This window comes from Trachypithecus francoisi, unplaced genomic scaffold, assembly GCF_009764315.1.
Source record: "Trachypithecus francoisi isolate TF-2019V2 unplaced genomic scaffold, Tfra_2.0 Lachesis_group4, whole genome shotgun sequence".
Taxonomy (NCBI): Eukaryota; Metazoa; Chordata; class Mammalia; order Primates; family Cercopithecidae; genus Trachypithecus; species Trachypithecus francoisi.
This window is the reverse complement of record NW_022681469.1, coordinates 9,711,316-9,731,652: the sequence shown is the minus strand read 5'-3', so window position 1 is coordinate 9,731,652 and position 20,337 is coordinate 9,711,316. Positions and strand designations below refer to the sequence as shown.

The window sequence follows — 20,337 nt, the reverse complement described above, 5'->3', positions numbered from 1 at the left end:
CCAGTGACTCTGCCTTTCCCCAGAGGGTCCCTGGTCATCTGGGCAGGAGACCTCCGTGTTGTGCTCAGTGTCACTGATTTGCATTCTCCAGGCCTCCCTCCATATCCAGAGCACCTCACCAGCCCACTCAGCCCTGCCCAGGAGGAGCTGAAAGAAGGGCAGGCCCCCAAGCAGCAGCAGGACTCAGAGGTGAGAGCGGCCCCAGTCGGGCCAGGAGCAGGTGAGTGAGAACAGCGAGGCGGCAGGATGAACAGTGTCCCGAGGCAGCACGCGGTTACCACGCGACGGTGCTGAGGAAAAGCACTGGAAGCGTGGGGCTGGGAGAGATGGCTGGGAGACTAGTTGGGCTGGGTTGGACAGGCTTTCTGGGAAAGGGGCCCCTGAGACAGGCCTGAAAGAAGGTAGGTTTTGGCATTTTCAGCATGAGAAAACAGTCTGTATAGACGGGTGGGTTTCTCCACGTGCTGGGGGCCTGGGCACACGGGTCCAGCAGAGTGAGGGGAGGGGGTAGATGGGTGTGTTGTGCCTCCCTAGGGTTCTTATGAGGGTCCCATCCACAGGGCAGTGTGTATCCTGTGCCTAGCGCAGTGCCAGCGTGGTGTTTCTCAGTAAACGCCCTCTTTCTGAAGACCTGCTGGGAGCTCTGGCTTTAGCCATCCTTCCAGACTTCTTTATCTGCTTTTATTTAAAGGCAGTCCCTGCCTGTCCTTTCACAAAAATATGTATCAGGCCATTTAGCAGAACACTTGGCAAACAGTCCAGAGCTCTGTTCTCTGTTGAGTGTTCCTCTGCGGGGCTGGCTCCTCCGCCTGGTTCTGCCGCTGGCCCGACTTGCAGTCTCTGGTTGCTTTCTCTGCGGTGATTTCTGGGTGTCTTCCCCACTGGATCTTCCTCCATTCCCTGGGTTTCTCTTTCCAGCCAGTGTGTAAGTCTGGGCTCTGCTCATGGAGTTGGGGAGATGGGGCCCTCTTAGGCAGGAAAGCAGTGTTCCTGCCCCATTGCAGACCTGGAACGGTGTCCTGGAGCCTCCCAACCCTCTGTTCTTTTGAGGCTCATCAGGGTGACAGATGCTGAGGGACAGGTCATTAGCACTGGCCTGCAGGAGTGTTGGGGACGTGGCCTTCGTAACTCTTGTCCCACCTCTGAAGCCCTCCGGAGAGAAGCCCTAGGCCTCCTGTCCCTGGCAGGGACTTGCGTATGCCCAGGGCTGCTAGGGAGATGACTATGCACGCTGCAAGCCGTGGGTGTCCTGCAGCTGGTGTTGGGAGAGGCCCTTGCGGAGTCTTTCTCACACTGCCCCCAGCCAGCACCAGCATTTTATCCTTGATTAAGTCGAAAGGAGAGTCTAGATGGGGAGTCTCCAAACTCCTCCACCAGGGACATCCTGCCAGGCATGGGGCCAGGGGAAGAAGGGCGGAGGCACCTGTGGCTGCAGCAGAGCCCCACAGGAGCGTGGGGGCCTTTTGGGAGTGGGGTGGGGTTGGGGTTGGGTGGTGGGACATGGTGAGGGGCTTCCTCCTGAGGGTTCCCTCCCTCCCTCTCCAGCTGCTATCTCCCTGGGGACTGTGGGGACCCAGATCAGTCTGGGGTCCTTCCTGGTCTTTCCCCATTGTGGTCTGGTCTGGCCTGGCTGGAAAGGCACTGCATGAAAACCCAGGCATCAGATCCCAGGCATGTGGTCTGATGATGATGGAAAAGCTGTTCATGTGGTCTTGGCGTGGCCGGGCTCCTAGCCCCCATGTCAACAGTCTGTGTCCCTCTGCCCAGAGACTCTGCTTCCCTGAGAGGGTGTGGTGCCAGGACCCTTCCTCCCTCACATTAGGGACCCCTGAGAGCTGGGTGCTGAGACCTGGGGTCTCAGGTCTCCAGCACATTGCTGTGACCACCTACCACTGCCTTGGTTGTCCTTGTCACTGCTGTTCAGCAGCTCCTTGGCTCCACCCAACCTGGAAGTTGAGTGAGACTCACACAGACCCAGGCAAGAATCTCAGGTCCTAGCGCCTCCTGTCACCAGTGAGTGTAGTGGCAGGCAGGTCATGGATGCTCTGTGCGGATTTGTCATGTGGATGAGCAGCTGAGCATGGGTGCAGCACTCACCACCCCTAGTCCGCAGAGGCCTCTTAGGGTGGTCTGGGGGCAGCGAGGGCCGCTGGGGCTCATTGTCTTTCACAGATGGTAACTGGTGTCACTAGAACTCTTGGGGGTGGGGTCCTGCCACCCTCTCTGCTGTGCCCAGGGTCTCTGCTTCTGTGTCCCACGCCAGCTGACCCCTGACCTCCGGGCTCCCTGGCTCCTGGCCTTGCAGCTTGATCTCCCCACCCCTGACATCCTTAGCTTGGCCTCCAGGAATGAGGCTGATGACAACAATGAGGACTGAGTGGCCGTGCGAGGCAGTGCCTGTGTGGCGGGGCTCAGTGAGCAGGACCCCTGCAATGTGCGGTGAGCACTGTGGGGAGAGAGGGCGGCTGAAGCTGGAAGCCAAGACTGGGCAGAGTGACCTGGGGGACAGGGTGGTGAGGTCCACTTGGAAACCAACGTAGACTCCTTTTGCCAGGTGGTGGTGTGGCCATCAAGACAGAGGCACAGTCTGAAGATGAGATGACGCCTGAGCGGCTCTTTCTGGGGGTGTCCCGAGGCCAGACCGAATGCAGAATCCCCCCAGGGCCCAGGAACAGGCCTGGGGGCCCCAGCCGTCATCAGGCCCAGGGCGTGCCCAGGGTGCGGGCAGGGGAGCCACGGCCACCGGGGGTGGGCGGGGAGACGCCCCGAGTCCTCTCCCGCCGGCGGCAGCGGGCATTCACCTGCCCCGACTGCGGGCAGAGCTTCCGCCTGAAGATCAACCTGACGATTCATCAGCGGACCCACGTGGAGGAGGGGCGGCGGGAGGCCACCGGCCGCTCGCCTACCACCTGCGGGGACAGCCAGACCACGCTGGAGCCGGGGGAGGTGGTGGTGCCTGGCCCTGTCATCCGCTGGCTCCCTGAGGAGCCTGAGGGCCGCCACTCTGTGGCGGGGGGCCGTGCATTGGTGGGGCGGCGGCCTGCGGCCAGCAAGATGTACCACTGCAGCGAGTGCCTGCGCTTCTTCCAGCAGCGCAAGAGCCTGCTGCTGCACCAGCGCCTGCACACTGGCAGTGGCCAGGGCTGGCCCGCCTGCCCCTACTGCGGCAAGGCCTTCCGCAGGCCCTCGGACCTCTTCCGGCACCAGCGCATCCACACTGGTGAGCGGCCTTACCAGTGCCCCCAGTGTGGCCGGACCTTCAACCGGAACCACCACCTGGCTGTGCACATGCAGACCCACGCCCGAGGCCAGGCTGGCCCACACTTGCCTGCCGCCCCTGCCCGCCACGGGAGCCCCCCGCTGCCCTGGCCCAGCCGCACGGAAGAGGGCTGACCAGGCAGTAGGCCACAGGGGACTCCTGGCAGGGCCTCTCCCTTGTGCCTGACACGGGTTCCTCCTCTTCCTGGGATGGAGAGAGGTTTGTTGTTTTTACCCATTCAAATGGGAAGCCCACCGCCCTTCTGGTGGCAGTGTGTGTGACCGGGTGCCTTCTGTTTCCTGTTTGCACTCTTTGCTGCCTTTTCTGCATTCCTGACTTGTAAAAGATTCCTTAAGGCTTAAGGGATGCCTTATTTTTGATGGGGCCTCTGGTAGGTACCACAGCCAAGAGGACCAGAGATCATGGCCTTCCAGTGTGGGGGCGATAGAGACATCAGGGACCTGGGATTTTTGTTCTGTGCAGAGGTCTCCTGCCTGCTGTCACCATGAGACAGGGGAGTGGATGGTTGGCCTGAAGAAAGGGTCCTGGAAAGTTTTCTACTTTGCTATTTTGAAACTTTTTTTCCCTTGTTATAGAGACTCAAGTGCTTTTGTAAATGTGTGTAGTTGCTAATGGAACTTCGCCTTTTGCAAAGTGGAAAGAGCCGGCTTTTCCATGTGGGGCTCGCAGAACTGGAAGGGGAACTACCTCCACCAGCTTGTGGGTCTTTTTTTTTTTTTTTAAGATGGAGTTTCACTCTTGTTGCCCAGGCTGGAGCGCAATGGTGCAATCTCCAGAGGTTGCTCACTGCAACCTCTGCCTCTCGGGTTCAAGTGATTCTCCTGTTTCAGCTTTCTGAGTAGCTGGGATTACAGAGGTGTGCCACCACTGCTGGCTAATTTTTGCATTTTTAGTAGAGACGGGGTTTCATCATGTTATCCAGACTGGTCTCGAACTCCTGACCTCAGGTGACCCGCCTGCCTCGGCCTCCTGAAGTGCTGGGATTACAGGCGTGAGCCCCCACTCCTGGCCCAGCCGGTGGGTTTTGACGGGGATGTCTTGGCTGCCGTCTCGGAAGCACAGTGTCTCCCTAGGTGTGTGTTTCTTGGCCCAGAGTGACTCCTAGTATTCCTAGTCCTTACCCCACAGGATAGGCACATCCATTATTTACTTTTGTCTGTCAGCTGGGAGGGGAAACCGAAGCCTGGAGTGGGAGACACTTCTCCCCAAGAGCTCAGTGTTCGTGGGTGTGTAAGATCCAGTGACTGGACCCCAGAAAGCACCCTGAGGGGCAGTGCGGAGAGAGCCTAGGAAGCCCCTCCCCTAGAGGAGGCCCTTGGTCTGGCTGAGGGCCACCTCTACCCTGGGCCTCCAGGCCTGCTGTTCACATTAAAGGGGAGGCCGTCTCTCAAAGGAGGTATCCCTTGAGCACTTCGGGATCTGGGGCAGAGTTGGGCCAGGAGATCTGGGGGAATCCTTCAGTCACGGCTAGTCTCATGTTCCTCTTCTGTCAAAGGGGGTCATGGCCCCAGTGTGTCCTACCTCAGAGTTGTCAGGATCAAATTAAGAGGCACTGGGACAAATATGAAGCCTAGCTTTGTGCTTCCTTTCAAATTCAGGGCCTCCTTTCTACTCATTCCAGCCTTTTTTTCCCTGTCAGAATCCCTCAGGAAGGACCTTGATCTTGTAGAGTGAGTCGTGGCAGCTCCCCTGGGTTCAGTGAAAGACTCGCCCACGGGGCTTTGTTCCCCAGGAGTCCTTTGTATTTCGGTGAACAAATTCCTACCAAAACATGAGATTCAGACTGTAGAAGTTCAGGCAATAATATCAGGCCTCATGGAGAAGTCTGGAGGTCAGCTGGCTTCTGATATCCCATCACACCACTGCAGGTGCTGTCTGTAGAGCAGCCTTGGTGTGGGTGACTCTGAAGCTGGAGTGATGGGACCCCAGCTAACCTTGTTTTTTACCGCCTTGTCTGGCACTGAGAAGTGGCCGCCCTTCAGGGCTGCTTCTGGGGGCTTTGGTTCCTGGATGTGCCATTTCCTTGCCCTTCTGACCCTCACACTACTTCCAAAGTCTTGAGCAGAGTTGGGGGCCAGTGGTAGCATTGCTGTCATCTCTGGGAGGAGGGTGAGTATACAAGTCAGTGACAGTTTGGCCAGGCTCCCTTGGGTTTGGGAAGAGGCACCGCCCTTCTGTGCTGTGGATCCTGCATGTTTGCTTTGGGGTCCCCCAACCCTTGCCAGGAGCTTCACAAATCAGAGACAGGCTGTCAGCAAGAGCTCAGACAGGATGTGTGCAAGTGCAGGGGCGCGAGTTTAACCCTCAGCTGCAGGAGCTAGTCTCAGGTGTTCTGGGGATGCCTCAGGCTAAGAATTTTGCCCAGTTTCTGGGCTTATTTTTCTAATGCCAAATGCCCCTGCGTAAGTATCAGAAGGTGCTGATTCTCCTTTTTTCTTATTTTCATAGCAATGTGCGCAACTTTGAGGTAGGTCTTGTGAGTTTGCCTAGCACTCGGACGTGTTTAAGTAACGTTCTTTACATTGAAACGAGTCAACCGAAGCTTTGTGGTGCAGGAACTGAGGGTGCCCCAGACTTGATGGGAGCCCTGGTTGGGCTCCAAACTCCCCCAGCAGGGTCCTCGTCTTCCTCATTTGTGAAGTAAACGGGTGGGCTACGACGTTAATAAGCCCAAGAAAACTGTGAAGGTGGTAGTCCCTTGCCCTAATTGGTGCTCAATAAACTTGTTGACATGAACGAGTGCGTGCGCGTGATCTGGTTTCTGCTCTCTGGGAGGTGAGTGACCGTGCGGGGCAGTGGCAGCTGGCGATACATGCGGGCTGTTGGGCACCAGCCTGGGGCGGGCGCTCACACCTGTCGGGCACGGACAAAACCTCGGAGCACGCTGTGAGGGCGGGGCCTCCCGGGCTGGCCAATGAAAAGCCGGCACTGGGTCGCAGGTGCCAGCCAAGCGGGGGCAGAGCCTCCAGCACTGGCCAACCGGGATCTGGCTTCGGGATGCGGGGCGGGGCCCACGCGGGGCCCATCGGGTCGCAGTTCGCTGGGCCTGGGGCACAGCTGCCTCCCGGGCACGTTCTCCGTGTGTACCGTGTCCCGGTGGCCCCGCGAGCTCGATCCGTGCGGGGAAAGCAGGGCTGACGCCGTCTGCGGAGAGAACTGTGCAGCCAGGCTTGTGTGGGGCCATGTACAATGGCAGCAGCGACTCCCTGCCCAGGCAGGCCAGCACAGGGCCATGGCCGAGGCGGCTGCGCCTCCGGTAGAGGCGACTCTCATGGAGGCGTGGGGACGTGGAGCCGAGTCCTGAATTCGCCAGGAGGATGTCCCAACCCCTCCATCCCCTGCCACCTCCTGAACTGGGGAGGGCTCAGCCTGGGTGGCAGGAGGAGGACAAGGACTCCTAAGGCCACACGATAAACTCCCTTCTCGCTCTTCATTTCCTTGCCTGTAGAATAAGGCGAATGGCCCTAAACACAAGATTTGGAGGTCCCTCCTGCCCTGATATCCACTGGACCCAGCTCTGAGAGCACGGTGGACTGTGGACATCTTCATTCCAGACTCTCCAAGGTTCCTCTTTCAGGACCCGCCTTTTGGCACTTGCCCCCACCCCGCCCCACCCCCCAGTCGACCATCTCAAAGATCCACCCCTCCTGCCAAGCTGAGACCAATGCCATGGCCTGGGGAGGGATGTCCGCTGCAGTCTGGTGAAGCCAGAGTCTGGCTCCTGACTGTGAGGTGAACTCTAGACTTGAGCTCTGATTCCAGTCAGGAGGATTCTGATGCCTGCCCACTCTTTCCAAAATTCCCTGACAAGTCCTTCTGGCTGCTGCTGAAGGGATCTGCATTGTGAGGACTTTTGGTTAGGGGCTTCAGGCTCAGGCTTGACCTAGGCCATTGCTGGCCTGCATAAGAACTGCTGAGATTTTCATAGGTCTTTAAAGGTAGAGGGGCCATCTCCTAGTATAAATAGCTTTGCAGTGGTTTTGGATCCATTCCTGGGTGGCACATTTGTGGCGGGGCATTGCAGGGAGGTGAGGATGTTAGCCCCTAATTTGAAGACGGTGCTGCCTCCTCTGGGCTCCACTTCATTGTATCAGACAGAGGCCAGACTTGAGGATGGCGAGCTATGGTGTGAGAGGAAGGAAAAGGCCAGGTATCTGGTGTCTGGTACTTGTATGTGTGGGACACTTTGCTGAGTATGTTTATTGGAGAGGTCTCTGAGAAACTCAGTTGCACAGAATTAGATTAATCAGTCTCTGGTTCTTAACACATTCAGATCGCTGGTCCATAGCCTTTATATTTGTTTTTAAGAATATAACGTGCTCTCTTTCCCTAAGCGGCCTGAGGTAATCTGTGAAAATGGTTCGCTATTCACTTGACCCGGAGAACCCCACAAAATCATGCAAATCAAGAGGTTCCAATCTTCGTGTTCACTTTAAGAACACTCGTGAAACTGCCCAGGCCATCAAGGGTATGCATATTCAAAAAGCCACGAAGTATCTGAAAGATGTCACTTTACAGAAACAGTGCGTACCATTCCGACGTTACAATGGTGGAGTTGGCAGGTGTGCCCAGGCCAAGCAGTGGGGCTGGACACAAGGTCGATGGCCCAAAAAGAGTGCTGAATTTTTGCTGCACATGCTTAAAAACGCAGAGAGTAATGCTGAACTTAAGGGTTTAGATGTAGATTCTCTGGTCATCGAGCATATCCAAGTGAACAAAGCACCTAAAATGCGCCGACGGACCTACAGAGCTCATGGTCGGATTAACCCATACATGAGCTCTCCCTGCCACATTGAGATGATCCTTACTGAAAAGGAACAGATTGTTCCTAAACCAGAAGAGGAGGTTGCCCAGAAGAAAAAGATATCCCAGAAGAAACTGAAGAAACAAAAACTTATGGCACGGGAGTAAATTCAGCATTAAAATAAATGCAATTTAAAGGAAAAAAAAAAAGCATATAACGTGCTAATGTCATACACCCTGAGTGCTTTTTCATATCTTCAGTGTGTGTCATCCACACAGACACCTTAGGAGTGAAGGAAGTTAGGATATCCCTGTGAGTGAGGACATAGAACCTTGGATAAGTTATGCGGCTTGACCTCAGGTTGTGCAGGATTCAGATGGCAGGAGAGGCACTGAGTCAAGTTCTAGGTGAGTTCCATTTCCAGGAGTGCTCCCTTTATACCTCAACTGTTCCCCACTGAGGCATTCCTGGATTTAAAATTTTATTTCCAGCAATACACAATACATTTTCCGCCTCCTGTGAACAGGGTATTCCTTGTCATGTTTCCTTGTTCTTTTCTTTTCTGCTTTCAACTTTCTCTGGCCCCTGTTGCCTGGCAGCTAGGAGGGTGGAGACGTTCCTGGGGCTGGTTGACAAGGCACCTGGATCATGGGGATGTGGTATCAGGCAGGGCAGGAAGTCACACCAGTAGATGTCAGGGTGGATGGGCCTTAGAGATCGCCAAGGCAGAACAACAGGCCTTTCTCCCCTTGAGCCCACTAAGGTGTGTGGACTTGTTCTAGAAGAAGTTGAGGACTCAGATTGCTGCTTAGGTGTGCATTGGACCCCAGGTCCCCTGGCAGGTGTTCTGGACTTGGGCTTCTCACCATTTCTTGGCTCCTGCTTCTGGCCATGTTCCCTAGTTGGTTGAGTAATGGGCTGAGCTAATAGAGGCAGTGAGTGGTAGAGCTGGGATCCACTCTATTCATTTATGATAGTAATGTTGGTTATGTCATTTTCCATTGCCCCTGAGTCTTGGTTCAGGATTCTTCTCATGGGGGCTTTGTGGGGTCCAGTGTCTGCTCTTTGACTATTAGGTGGGGTCTGTTTGCGGGTCTGACCAGTAAGGCCCTCTGGCATTCAGAAGACGTCTCCCCCATTCTGGAGAATCCTGACCTTCCTGTGTCTGATAACGGCTCTGGGCTGCTGTCCTTCTGGTGGCTGACTCACCAACTTGTGTCTGGTTACAGGACTGGTATATGCAGACTGACCTCCAGGGAGAGGCCCAGATCCGATCTGCAGAGGTCTACCTTCTGGCTATGGTGGCTGCTGTTCAGGTGGTGGAGAAGATGGAACCCCAGGCTGCCTGGCTACAGAGCCTAGAGGGACGCACACGGACAGCCGAGAAGAAGCTGGCTGACTGCGAGAAGGTGGCTGTGAAGTTTGGGAACCAAACTGTTGCTCAGGCTGGAGGGCAAGTGGGCCATGTTGGGGACTCTGCTGCAGAAGTATGGGCTGCTGCAGAGGCAGCTGGAGAACCTGCTGTGCAACAGAAACTTCTGGATCCTGCGGCTGCCCCTGGGCAGCAAGGGGGAGGCCCCCAAGGTATAGGAGCTGGGTGTGGGTGGAGAGGCCCTGCCTGGATTCTGTAGGGTCACCATATGCATAGCGGAGGGAGCCCCTTGGCTCCCAAAGCCTGACCTCTGGGCATCCAAGGCAGTCACCAGTTGACTTTCAAGGGCTTGAAAAATGTCAGAAGAAATTGTGACACAGAAAAATGTCTGCTTTGGAAGATGGAATGGGGTTTGTTGGGAGAGACATGGTTGTGCAGCAGTGGTTGTACATGATCTCTAAGAGTGAGGACTGGTACAAGTAGGAGATATGTGTGCCTGGGAGAGGGGAAGAGAACCCAGGAGTCCCGATCATGAATCCCATTAGTCACTGGTTCTGCCCTTTAGCCGAAGGCGTTGTGATGGAGTTGAGTTTGCATTTGCTTAGTAGTTTGGCCTGCGATGCCCACTGCTTCGGGGGAAGGGAGAGGAGACTGGAGTTGGTTTTGGCTGCTCCCTGAAATGGTTGTTACTCATGGTTGGTGCAGGCAACCTGTACTTCCAGGTGCCCGTGACTCCTGAAGACACGGTCGGGTATTTCTCAGAGCAGCAGGGTGGCGGCCTGGAGGACTCATAGAAGGAGCTCTACAAACGTGTTGTGAAGGGGAGCTGCGAGACCCTGAGCTCCCTGGGTAAGAGGCTGGTCTCTGGGGGCCTCCACACCTTGGTTTTACTCCTTTACTCAATCACACGAGACTTCTGAATCTGAGAGCAGGAAGCATGTAGAGATCATTTGTTCAGCCCTCTGTCTTCAGGCAGGTAGAAGGTATCCGTCATTCTCATTTTGAGGTTTTATGTGATGAAATGCAGAGGTTATGTGACTTGCCCCAGGTCTCATGGAGTAAGTGAACTGGAATCTGCTCCTTGCTGTCCTGCCCTTTGCATGGTGCCAGAGGCTGCTCCTGCGTGCACACCTGTGGCTTGCCAGCCTGTCTGCTCCTGGGGAGCTGGGGCCTCCCCTGGTTTACATCTGCATCCCTAGGACTCCCAAGCTGCACTGTGCACACTGAGTTCTCAGGTGATTCCTGCTGAGCAAAGACGGATGGACTGTAGGCCTGCTTTTTTTTTTTTTGAGATGGAGTTTCCTTCTTGTTGCTCAGGCTGTAGTGCAATGGTGTGATCTTAGCTCACCACAACCTCCGCCTCCCAGGTTCAAGTGATTCTCCTGCCTCAGCCTCCCGAGTAGCTGGGATTACAGGCATGTACCACTAGGCCCGGCTCATTTCGTATTTTTAGTGGAGATGGGGTTTATATATGTTGGTCAGGCTGGCCACGACCTCCCAACCTCAGGTGTTCCGCCCGCCTTGGCCTCCCAACGTGCTGCGTGAGCCACCATGCTCGGCCAGGCCTGCTTTTTTTTGTTTTTTTGAGGCAGAGTCTTGCTCAGTCGCCCAGGTTGAAGTGCAGTGGCGAGATCTCAGCTCACTGCAAACTCCGCTTCCCGGGTTCACGCCATTCTCCTGCCTCAGCCTCTCAAGTAGCTGGGACTACAGGCGCCCGCCGCCACGCCCAGCTAATTTTTTGCATTTTTAGTACAGACAGGGTTTCACTGTGTTAGCCAGGATGGTCTCGATCTCCTGACCTCGTGATCTGCCCGCCTTGGCCTCCCAAAGTGCCAGGATTACAGGCGTGAGCCACCGCGCCAGGCCCTGGCCTACTTTTAAAGATGTCCCAGGTCCAGAAAACGAGGGCCAGCCCTGGGAAGTTCGGTCCTTCAGGCAGGTGTGTGTCTTCATGTGAGACTTGATCAGACATGGGTTTTTGTAGCTACCCTACTCCCAAGCTCCCCTGCATGCACCTGGAATTCTCACTGCTTTGGGCAGGTGAGCAGTTGGCTTTTTGTCCACTCTCTCCCCTTGTTGGGAGGCTGAGGCCCAGAACACAGTGCCTTCCCTCTCTTTGCCTGGCTGTAGAGGTTCCTCCTTCAGAAGAGGGTCCCAGTGTGCTGTGGGAGGCAGGGTGACGAGGCTGTCTGGCCTCAGGCGGGGAAGGAGAAGCATGTGGAAGGAAGGGCAGCAGGAAGCCTGAGCCTGACTGCCAGGAATGGCCAGCCCCATTTTTGGGCCTGAGTTTCCTCGTCTGTCTGGACTAGGTGACTTGTCTGTGTGGGCAATGGATGGGAACCCTTTCTCTTGGTCTCATGGCACTTACTTCTAGTCCACGAAAACTGAGAGGCTTTGCCCACCCTACTCTCCATGCCCCTCAACACATGCCTTGAAGAGGGAGTGAGTCCTGCTCCAAGCCTGGCAGAAAACCCTCCTTTCTAGGTCTGCAGAGGACAGCCCTGCCACTGCCTTTTTCCTCCCTACAGGCCGGGCCACCACCAAGCCAGATCTTCTGGCGCCAGTGGAGAAAGGACACCAGGCAGGCAGCTGCAGCCTGCCCAGTGCAGAGAGGGGCCAGAGCCCGGGCCCTGGTGAGTCCCTTAGGGTGTGGGCGGACCTGGACCTCTCTACGTGCATCTGGTAAGGGCATCTGGTGTCAGGAGGCCCCCCTGGCGAAACAGAGGCAGAGGTGGGGGGAAGTGAACTGCTGGGCCTCACAGCTGGCGGTCAGGGCCAGACCTGGGTGTTCTGACACCCAGAGGACCTGGGCCATTTCCCACATTCCATGTCCCTTTGGAGCCGTCACTTGGCCTGAGACCGCTCTGGAGGCTTGAGGGGAAGGGCAGAGGGCATAGCAGATACCAGGGAACCTGAGGCAGGCTGTCGTGGTGCGTGCAGGGTCCCGGGAGGAGCAACAGGCTGGTGGCCTCCGTGAGACCTGCCCTGATGCTGCGTCTGCTCCCAGGGCCCTTGGTGCCTGCGTGCGGGTCCTCCTCGCTTTGCAGCCTAATTCCTGCTTCCTCTCCTTGGGTGAAGGGACTGAGTCTTGCCGTAATATCCCCCTCCTCCGGCACCTTACACAGTGCCTGGCATGTACTGGGATTATAAATAATAAATAATTATTAAATGAATGGTGAACCAGAATAGGAGCTCAGTTTTCTCCATTTTTCAAATAATAGCATTGGATCAGAATGCAGTTTTTTATTTTTTATTTTTCATTTTTTTAAGGCGAGAACGCTTTATTCCAGTGACAACCAGAATCATATAACATGGGGGATGGTGGGACTGTTCTGGCTGAAGGACAGGAACCCTGGAGCTGGTTGCTCAGAACACAGCGGGTCATGCCAAGACACTGCTCCTTGCTTTCTAGATTCTTAGATTTGGGGAGGAAGGCTCCCCTGTGAAGCAGACTCTTTGAATAGGTAAATTAAGTCACAGTGAGCCTAGAGTGGGGAAGAAGGTGGGAGTTGACAAGGGTACTGAGTGGCTGGCATGTAGGTCCAAGGCTAAAAGTGGCATTTGCAGGCACCTGCAGGGGATGGGGGCACCACAGAGAAAGCAGGGTTGCGTAAGGGGCGGGGTGTGGCAGGATGCAGGTCACATAGCCTGAGCTGGGGAGCCCTGAGCGAGAGGCCAACTGGGCGGAGTGTGGCTCTTGTGAGAGCTACTACAGCACTGAGAGCTATTACAGCAGCAGCCTGGCCAACAGCTCCTCCCCTGTGGTGCAGGGAGGGGAGCTGGGCCCAGGCACTGCAGCTACCCCGGCTCTTGGGCTGGTCCCCCACAGCAGGTGTGGGCAGGACTGGGGTATGTTCAGAGGCTGTGGCCGGTGCCACAGTCCCCAGGGCTGAGCAGCTCCTAGGGGGATGCAAAGCAGCAGGCAGGGCCTGGCCAAAGAGCCCCAGGCACGACTCTGCCATGAGGCTGGGCTTGCACCTGACGGCAGCTCAAGGAAGTGTGGTGGGTGGAGGAATGAGGGCTGCTCAGGGGGGTTAGGGTTGCCCTGAAATCTAGGTAGTCCTTGCCATTCTAGCAGTTACTTCTTGTTTTCCACTCTCCATAAGCTTTTCCAGATTTCTCCAGGAGAGAGCTTTGTTTACCTCCCAGGACTAGGCCTCACTCCTAAAAGCTGCTTCTAAACCCTTTGTGTGCAGGTCCCAGACGGTGTGGCCACAAGACATCCTGCAGGCCCCAGTCGGTGTGGGCGCAAGACATCCTGCAGGCCCCAGACGGTGTGGGCATAAGACATCCTGCAGGCCCCAGATGGTGTGGGCACGAGAAATCCTGCAAGTCCCAGACGGTGTGGGCGCGAGACATCCTGCAGGCCCCAGACGGTGTGGGCGCGAGACATCTTGCAGGCCCCAGACGGTGTGGGCGTGAGACATCCTGCAGGCCCCAGACAGTGTGGGCGCGAGACATCCTGCAGGCCCCAGACGGTGTGGGTGCATGACTGCTTTATCTGTTGTATGTTTCCATAGGCAGGCTGTTCCTGCCAGAATTCTAGAAGCAGTGTAAACGGGCTGCTCATTCATTAGGTCCGAGCAGGGTCTGGGCACTGAACTTTCAACACTTTCCTCCTGTGATTCTGGTGTCGTTAGTTTGAGGATCAAGGCTCAGAGATCCCTCTGAACAGAAAGTGACCCACTCTGGCCCCGCCTCTGGCCGTTGAAAGTGTCTGTGTTTTGATTATGCAAATAGATTCTTACACGAATACGTTCTTACTAAGCAATGTGGAGGTCATGGGCAAAGCTAAGCGGCTCCTGCTGGCCACCCGCCCAACCCCAGGCCCCTCCCAGGGTAGCCACTGTTATGATTTTGCTGCATAACCTTTCAGGCTATTTTCTCATGCATATACATACTTGTATGTACTGTAGAAAAACACAAGGGTTAAGAACACACAGATATAGTCTACATATCTTCTGCAGTTTATTGTTTTCACTCAACAATATGTCTTAAGGATCTTTTCGCGTTGATACATTTTGATCAACTTCCTCTCTGAAACGGTTTCCAGGGCCCTGGTTAATTGTGAAGCCAGCCTGGTGTGTGGCAGCCGGGCTGGGCTGGTGTCTTCAGAGTGGCTGTGTCAGAAGTGCCTTGTATATGACAGAAAGAAGTGGGCTGTGCCCTGGCTATAAAATCTGGCAGCATTGGGCAACTGGACAGCAGTTAGATATGGCTGTCTTGGAATGTTCTCCATTCATCCATTTATTTAACAAAAAATGTGCCTACCCTGTGTCAAGCCTGGAGCAGAAAGAGGAGCAGTAACTATTCCCTGATCCTAAGACAGGCCTTAGAGGTAGGCACAGATTGGTGAGGTTGCCCAGTCCTTGAAGGACACCCACCTGAGGGCACTGTAGGATCTGTGTTTGGCTGCTGTAACAGAGACGGAAGAAAACAACGAAACCAAAACCGCAGCTTCCACGTGGCAGGGGGTGGTCTCCCTCCCGACAGAGCTGTTTGGCAGCTCACAGGCCCAGGCTCCTTCCAGCCTATCGCTCCACCTTTCCTGGGGCCAGGCCTTGTTACGGTGGTCCGAGATGGCCCGCGACCATGCCCGTGGCCCTGTTGAAGGAAGCAAGGGGATGGGCTGGGGTGGGGGGGGTGCCCTTTCCCTTTTCCTTTTAGTTGATGCCTTTCCCTTTAACCAAACACATTGGTTTCTTGGACATTTAGTACTTACCGTGCAATGTTTACTTTATAAACATTACCCATTTAAGCTTATTCCAACTCTCAGTTTCCTCATATCATAGATGAAGAAACGGAGGCACAGAGAAGCGGAATCCAGTGTCAAAGATCCCGTAGCTGGAGGAGGCAGCGCCCTCACATCCATTAGTCAGACCAGCCACAGGGCACATCTCCTTACAGGGAGGCCTGGCAACAAGTCTGGGGTCTAGGTGGCCACATGCCCAGCAAGACACCAAGTGCTCTGTTAGTGTTGAAGCGGGGTGGATAGCGTTGAAAGATGGCTGGTCATCCCCGTCACAGCTCACAGCCCATCATTCACAAGCTCCCCTCGCTACCATGTCACACATCCCCAGGATGTGCTGTGCCTTTGCTGGTACCTACAGTTCTGTTGGGAGTCTCTTTGGGGTCGTGGTCCCAACAGAGGCTGTGAGAGGAAAGATGCCCCATGACACTTGCTGCCCTCGGGGCCTCTTCCTCTTTCCCTTAGACACAGGCCAGCTGGAAACACTCCCAGGAGTCCCGGCCTGGATCAAGCAAGAGGAAGGGGCAAGTGGGAGAAGCCAGCAGGGCCCACAGGAGACCACTGTGGCACACCTGTGCTCAGGTAAGGCATGCTGGGCTGTGTCTCCCCAGGCCTGTATCCCTGGGCCTTCGGAGACATGGCATCCCCCGGGGGGCCTCACAGCGCCTCTAGCAGGGCCTCCTCCTGTGCGAGGCTCCTGAGGGAAGGCAGTGCGCAGCCTTGGCTGTGTCTCTGCAGAATCTTGTGTGCTTGCTGCGTGGTGTCCTCCCATGCAGTTGCATGAAATCATTCTTTTGGCAGGGCGCGGTGGCTCACGCCTGTAATCCCAGCACTTTGGGAGGCTGAGACGGGCGGATCACAAGGTCAGGAGATCGACACCATCCTGGCTAACCTGGTGAAACCCCGTCTCCACTAAAAAATACAAAAAACTAGCCGGGCGAGGTGGCGGGCGCCTGTAGTCCCAGCTACCGGGAGGCCGAGGCAGGAGAATGGCCTGAACCCGGGAGGCGGAGCTTGCAGTGAGCCGAGATCGGGCCACCGCACTCCAGCCTGGGAGACAAAGCGAGACTCCGTCTCAAAAAAAAAAAAGAAATCATTCTTTTATTCCTGAACATGTTTCCTGTTCATTTCATGAACTCGTCTGTAGGCAGCATGGTGCTGGGCGTCGCAGGGGCTCATTAATGTGTGAGACACAGATTCCACTCAGGAGAGAGAAGACGAACACACAGTACACAGTGGGAAGGGGCACTGTTGTGTCTACAGCCAGAGAGCCCTTTCAGAATCTGACCCAAAAGACGGCCAGTATTCTAAAAGCACCTGTGCTTACGATGTGCAAACAGCTGAAGGTGTTCTTTCAACTGTAGTAAAAGGGGTGTCTTGGTGGCCACAGGCAGCCCAGATGAAGGTGCTGCCGGGGAAAATGTCACCACATTGGTCTTGGGAGGCTCCGTGACAGAGAGGTGGGACTTGAGAGGGGCTTAGAGCCTGGGTGAGAGGCAAAGAGGAGGCCAGAGGTGTTCTGGGTGGAGAGGACCCGCGGGCCGAGGCTCAGAGGTGGATGAATGGGGTAGCCTTAGGTGGAACATCACAGGGTGGAACCCAGCAGAGGATAATGGGAGCTGAAGGAGGCTAGGCTAGAGCAGGGCCTTTAGTGATGCTCGAGCCCCGGGCTTCAGACTCCAGGAGAGCCAAGGGCGGGTGGCCTGGCTGCAGAGCCTGTGGCAGGGAGGCCTCACTCGCTGTACCCTTCTGTGTCCCTTCCCTGCAGAGACCTGTCTGGGCCGCAAAGAGGAGTCTGGAGGGAGGGTCCGAGGGCCACGAGCCAGCCTGGGCTGCTGGAGGGGGGCCTGGCAAGGAGGGGTCTCGGGGAAGCACCTGTGGGGGTCTGCTTCCTGACTCCAGGGAGCGAGAGGTGGCCTTCCTCCCTCCAGGCCCCCCGAGCCAGGCTGAGCCAGCTGCTAGGGGCATGGAGCAATGCCCACCTTGCTCCCAGTGGGGCCAGAGCTGCGGCTGGAAGGAGCTCAGCGTGCAGCACGAGTGCGCGCATCATGCCCCACGGCCTTTCGCTCGTGCTCAGTGTCCCAAGAGCTTCTCGCATTGGGCCACCCCCGCCAGCCACCGCCAGGCGCATGTGGCCCAGCGCACCTGCACCGGCGCCAGATGCAGTAAGACCTTCGTCCACCAGTCAACGCTCACACCCACTACCGCACGCACATCGGGAGAAGCCCTACGAGTGCGCGCCGAGTGCGCCAAGCTCTTCGGCGGCCTGCCCACGCTGCTGGAGCACCGACACACGCACACGGGAGAGCGGCCCTTCCAGTGCGCGCAATGTGGCTGCTGCTTCAGCTGCCTGTCCACGCTGCTGGAGCATCGGCACACACACATCAGCGAGAAGCCCCTTCCAGTGTGCGTAGTGCGACAAGCGCTTCACGCGCCTGGCCAACCTGACCGTGCACCAGAGGGTGCACTCGGGCGAGCGCGCCTTCCAGTGCGCCCAGTGCGACAGGCGATTTGCGCAGAAGCCGGCTTCCTGCGCCATCTGTGCGGCCACTCGCAGGAGAAGCGCTATCCTTGCAGCCGGTGTGGCGAGAGCTTTACCTGTCCCTCCGGGCTCATGCGTCACCAGGACAGCCATGCTGGTCATGCTTCTTCACTTTGCCTGGTTTGTGAGAGGGACGCCTCGATCGACGAGCCGCCCACGGGCCTCAGGGATGCAGTGCGGGGGAGCACCACTAGTGATCCTTCTGCCGCACTCAGATTTGAGGGCACCGGTACAGAGCTGAGCCTCAGGAGGTGCCCTGGGGACAGGCAGCGGAGCAGTGGTGATCAGGAAGGTCTTGGGGGGAGTCCCTTGGACAGTTCTTTTTCTCGTGTGAAGATGGAGAATGTGGGTAGCCCCCAGAGAGCTCCCTAAAGGGGCTCTGAGGGCACAGGGGCAGTTGGTGCCCCTTAAATCCAAGCGGCCTCTCCTGGGGGTCACTTTTTGGCCAGGTCGAAGTATTCTGGCCATGGTTATGGCTTCCCAGGGGAGGGCTGTTCTCCCAGGCAGGGAGGCATGCAGGGAGGCAGGAATGTGGCTGGGATAGAGGCCAGTCCCAAACACCTGAGCCTCACTGAGGGCAAGGCCTGGGCTGGGAGGTGGGGTGGGCAGGAGTGGCCGGCTTTGCCTTGTTCTATTAGGGGAGTGATTTTCAGAGACAAAAGTTCCAGTTAGGAGATGTGATTACTCAGTTCTTTGAAGGGACATCCAAGGTACTCACCCTTAGCCATAGCTGTTGGTTTCCTGGATGCTGACTGTGAAGATTCTAAAGTGCTTCCTAGGGTGGGCAGTGGTAGCAGGAGGCCTTGCACGGAGTCCAGGCCAGACCCAGCCTCCTGTTTAATACGCTGAGCCCAAGCGTCCCTCAGATGCGAATCCAATAGCCTTGGTGAGTTGTAAAATGTTTCATGGAAACTTTCACTGACTTCTGCCTCCCCCTTGCCCCCCATTACCTGGGAATGGCAGCTTTGTGGGACATGTGTCCCAGAAGGGCCTGGGCTGGCTGTGGCCCAGTGCTCAGGACCAGCCATCTTGGCTCTCACAGGGCACTGTCCAGTTGGTGTAGTATTTGCCTTCAGGCCGTTGTTGGAGCAGGCAGGCAAAGGGGGCTTTCTGAGGATCCAACCTGTGCCAGTCACTGGGATACAAAGAAGACTGAGGCCTGGTTCCTAGCTGTGGGGCTGGGAGGGGTATCTGACGTCAATGGTGGCACCTGGCAGAGGACACACAGACACCAGCAGGCAGCAAGGGCTGCAGTAAATGTTGCAGAAGCACCTAAAGGTTGAGCAGAAGGGAGGTAGGAAACCTGGACGTGGGCTGCCAGCAGCTGAGAAGCCCCCTGAGATCCTGGTGGCCCCCCCACCGTCTGAAGATTTAGGCCAATCACTAGGGCTTTTCAGGCAGGCCCTTATGGTGGCCCGCCAGTTTGGGACCCTCCCATTTTGATACATTAGTTCCCCCTCAGCTACTGGAGATCTCAGCCACAACTGGGCTCTAGCTGTGACCCAGACTCTGCCAGGATCCTCTAGATTCTCAGCTGTCAGATAATCCCGTGTCCCCCTCCACCTCCCCACGAAACCCCCAGTGCTTGACATGAGTGCATGTGTGCTTCCTAGGACTAGAGGCCGGTGCTGTCTCTATCACTGCCCTCGCATTAAGGGGCACACGAGCAGATGGTAGCAAGCCCTGGAGAGCAGCACTCGGGCAAGTGAGGTGGCTCTGGCACTGCCCCTTGGACTTTATGTTTGTAGCTTGAGTTGGTTTTTATTGGAAGCTCTGTGATTTACATAATCACTTACAACCTCTGTAAATAAGGAACCATTTATGAGGAATTGGAAATTTCCTCTCTCCCCCTTCTTACCCTGTCTGTGACCTTGTTTTGATGCAGTGATGAGATTCCACTCTAGGTGCCCATCTTCCCCTGTCTGTGATGCTGCAGTGATGAGATTCCACTCTAGGTGCCCATCTTCCCCTGTCTGTGATGCTGCAGTGATGAGATTCCACTCTAGGTGCCCATCTTCCCCTGTCTGTGATGCTGCAGTGATGAGATTCCACTCTAGGTGCCCATCTTCCCCTGTCTGTGATGATGCAGTGATGAGATTCCACTCTAGGTGCCCATGATCAGTGGTGAAATACAGCGATTTTCACCTGTGCTTCCATTCTGAAGCTCTAAAGAGAAGTACTGGAGGGACTGAAGTCCAAGACAATGTCCCAAAAAAAGGCAGAGTTCAGGTGGGCTTGGAGGACCAAGGCCTGGATGGGCACTGGAGGGCAGAGGCCTCAGTATCAACGCCTGGAGGGCACAGGCCTCAGTGTCAACGCCTGGAGGGCACAGGCCTCAGTGTCAACGCCTGGAGGGCAGAGGCCTCAGTGTCAACGCCTGGAGGGCACAGGCCTCAGTGTCAACGCCTGGAGGGCAGAGGCCTCAGTGTCAATGCCTGGAGGGCACAGGCCTCAGTGTCAACGCCTGGAGGGCAGAGGCCTCAGTGTCAACGCCTGGAGGGCACAGGCCTCAGTGTCAACACCTGGAGGGCAGACACCTCAGTGTCAACCCCTGGAGGGCAGACGCCTCAGTGTCCAGCACTGTGCCCTGCACATGGAAATCCCCTATGTTTGTGAATGAATGAAGAAAAATGTTTTCATAAGTGATGCA

General features: G+C 56.2%; 3 protein-coding genes across 4 annotated transcripts in view; all 3 read left to right on the top strand.

Annotated features, from left to right (window-relative positions):
- Positions 1-6,019, top strand: part of LOC117073730 (protein ZNF783) — a 28,480-nt gene extending 22,461 nt beyond the window's left edge. Inside the window, exons 5-7 of one of the 2 annotated variants that reach the window (XM_033195008.1) lie at positions 92-220; positions 2,335-2,439; positions 2,555-6,019. In XM_033195008.1, coding sequence (XP_033050899.1) covers positions 92-220; positions 2,335-2,439; positions 2,555-3,393 — 1,073 coding nt within the window. In that variant the 3' untranslated portion in view covers positions 3,394-6,019. The remainder of the gene's footprint in view (positions 1-91; positions 221-2,334; positions 2,440-2,554) is intronic. The other variant, XM_033195009.1, reaches the window with a different exon arrangement.
- Positions 6,020-6,150: 131 nt separating this feature from the next.
- Positions 6,151-20,337, top strand: LOC117073729 (zinc finger protein 212-like). The gene is given in 7 exon segments (XM_033195007.1): positions 6,151-6,536; positions 9,254-9,469; positions 9,471-9,608; positions 11,925-12,029; positions 15,611-15,727; positions 16,914-19,591; positions 19,796-20,337. Coding segments are annotated over 6 exon segments (2,064 nt in total). The 5' UTR covers positions 6,151-6,194; the 3' UTR covers positions 18,060-19,591; positions 19,796-20,337.
- LOC117073732 (60S ribosomal protein L17-like) lies at positions 7,604-8,221 on the top strand. Its single transcript, XM_033195014.1, has one exon. The coding sequence runs from the start codon at positions 7,637-7,639 to the stop codon at positions 8,189-8,191; it is 555 nt and encodes a 184-aa protein (XP_033050905.1). The 5' UTR covers positions 7,604-7,636; the 3' UTR covers positions 8,192-8,221.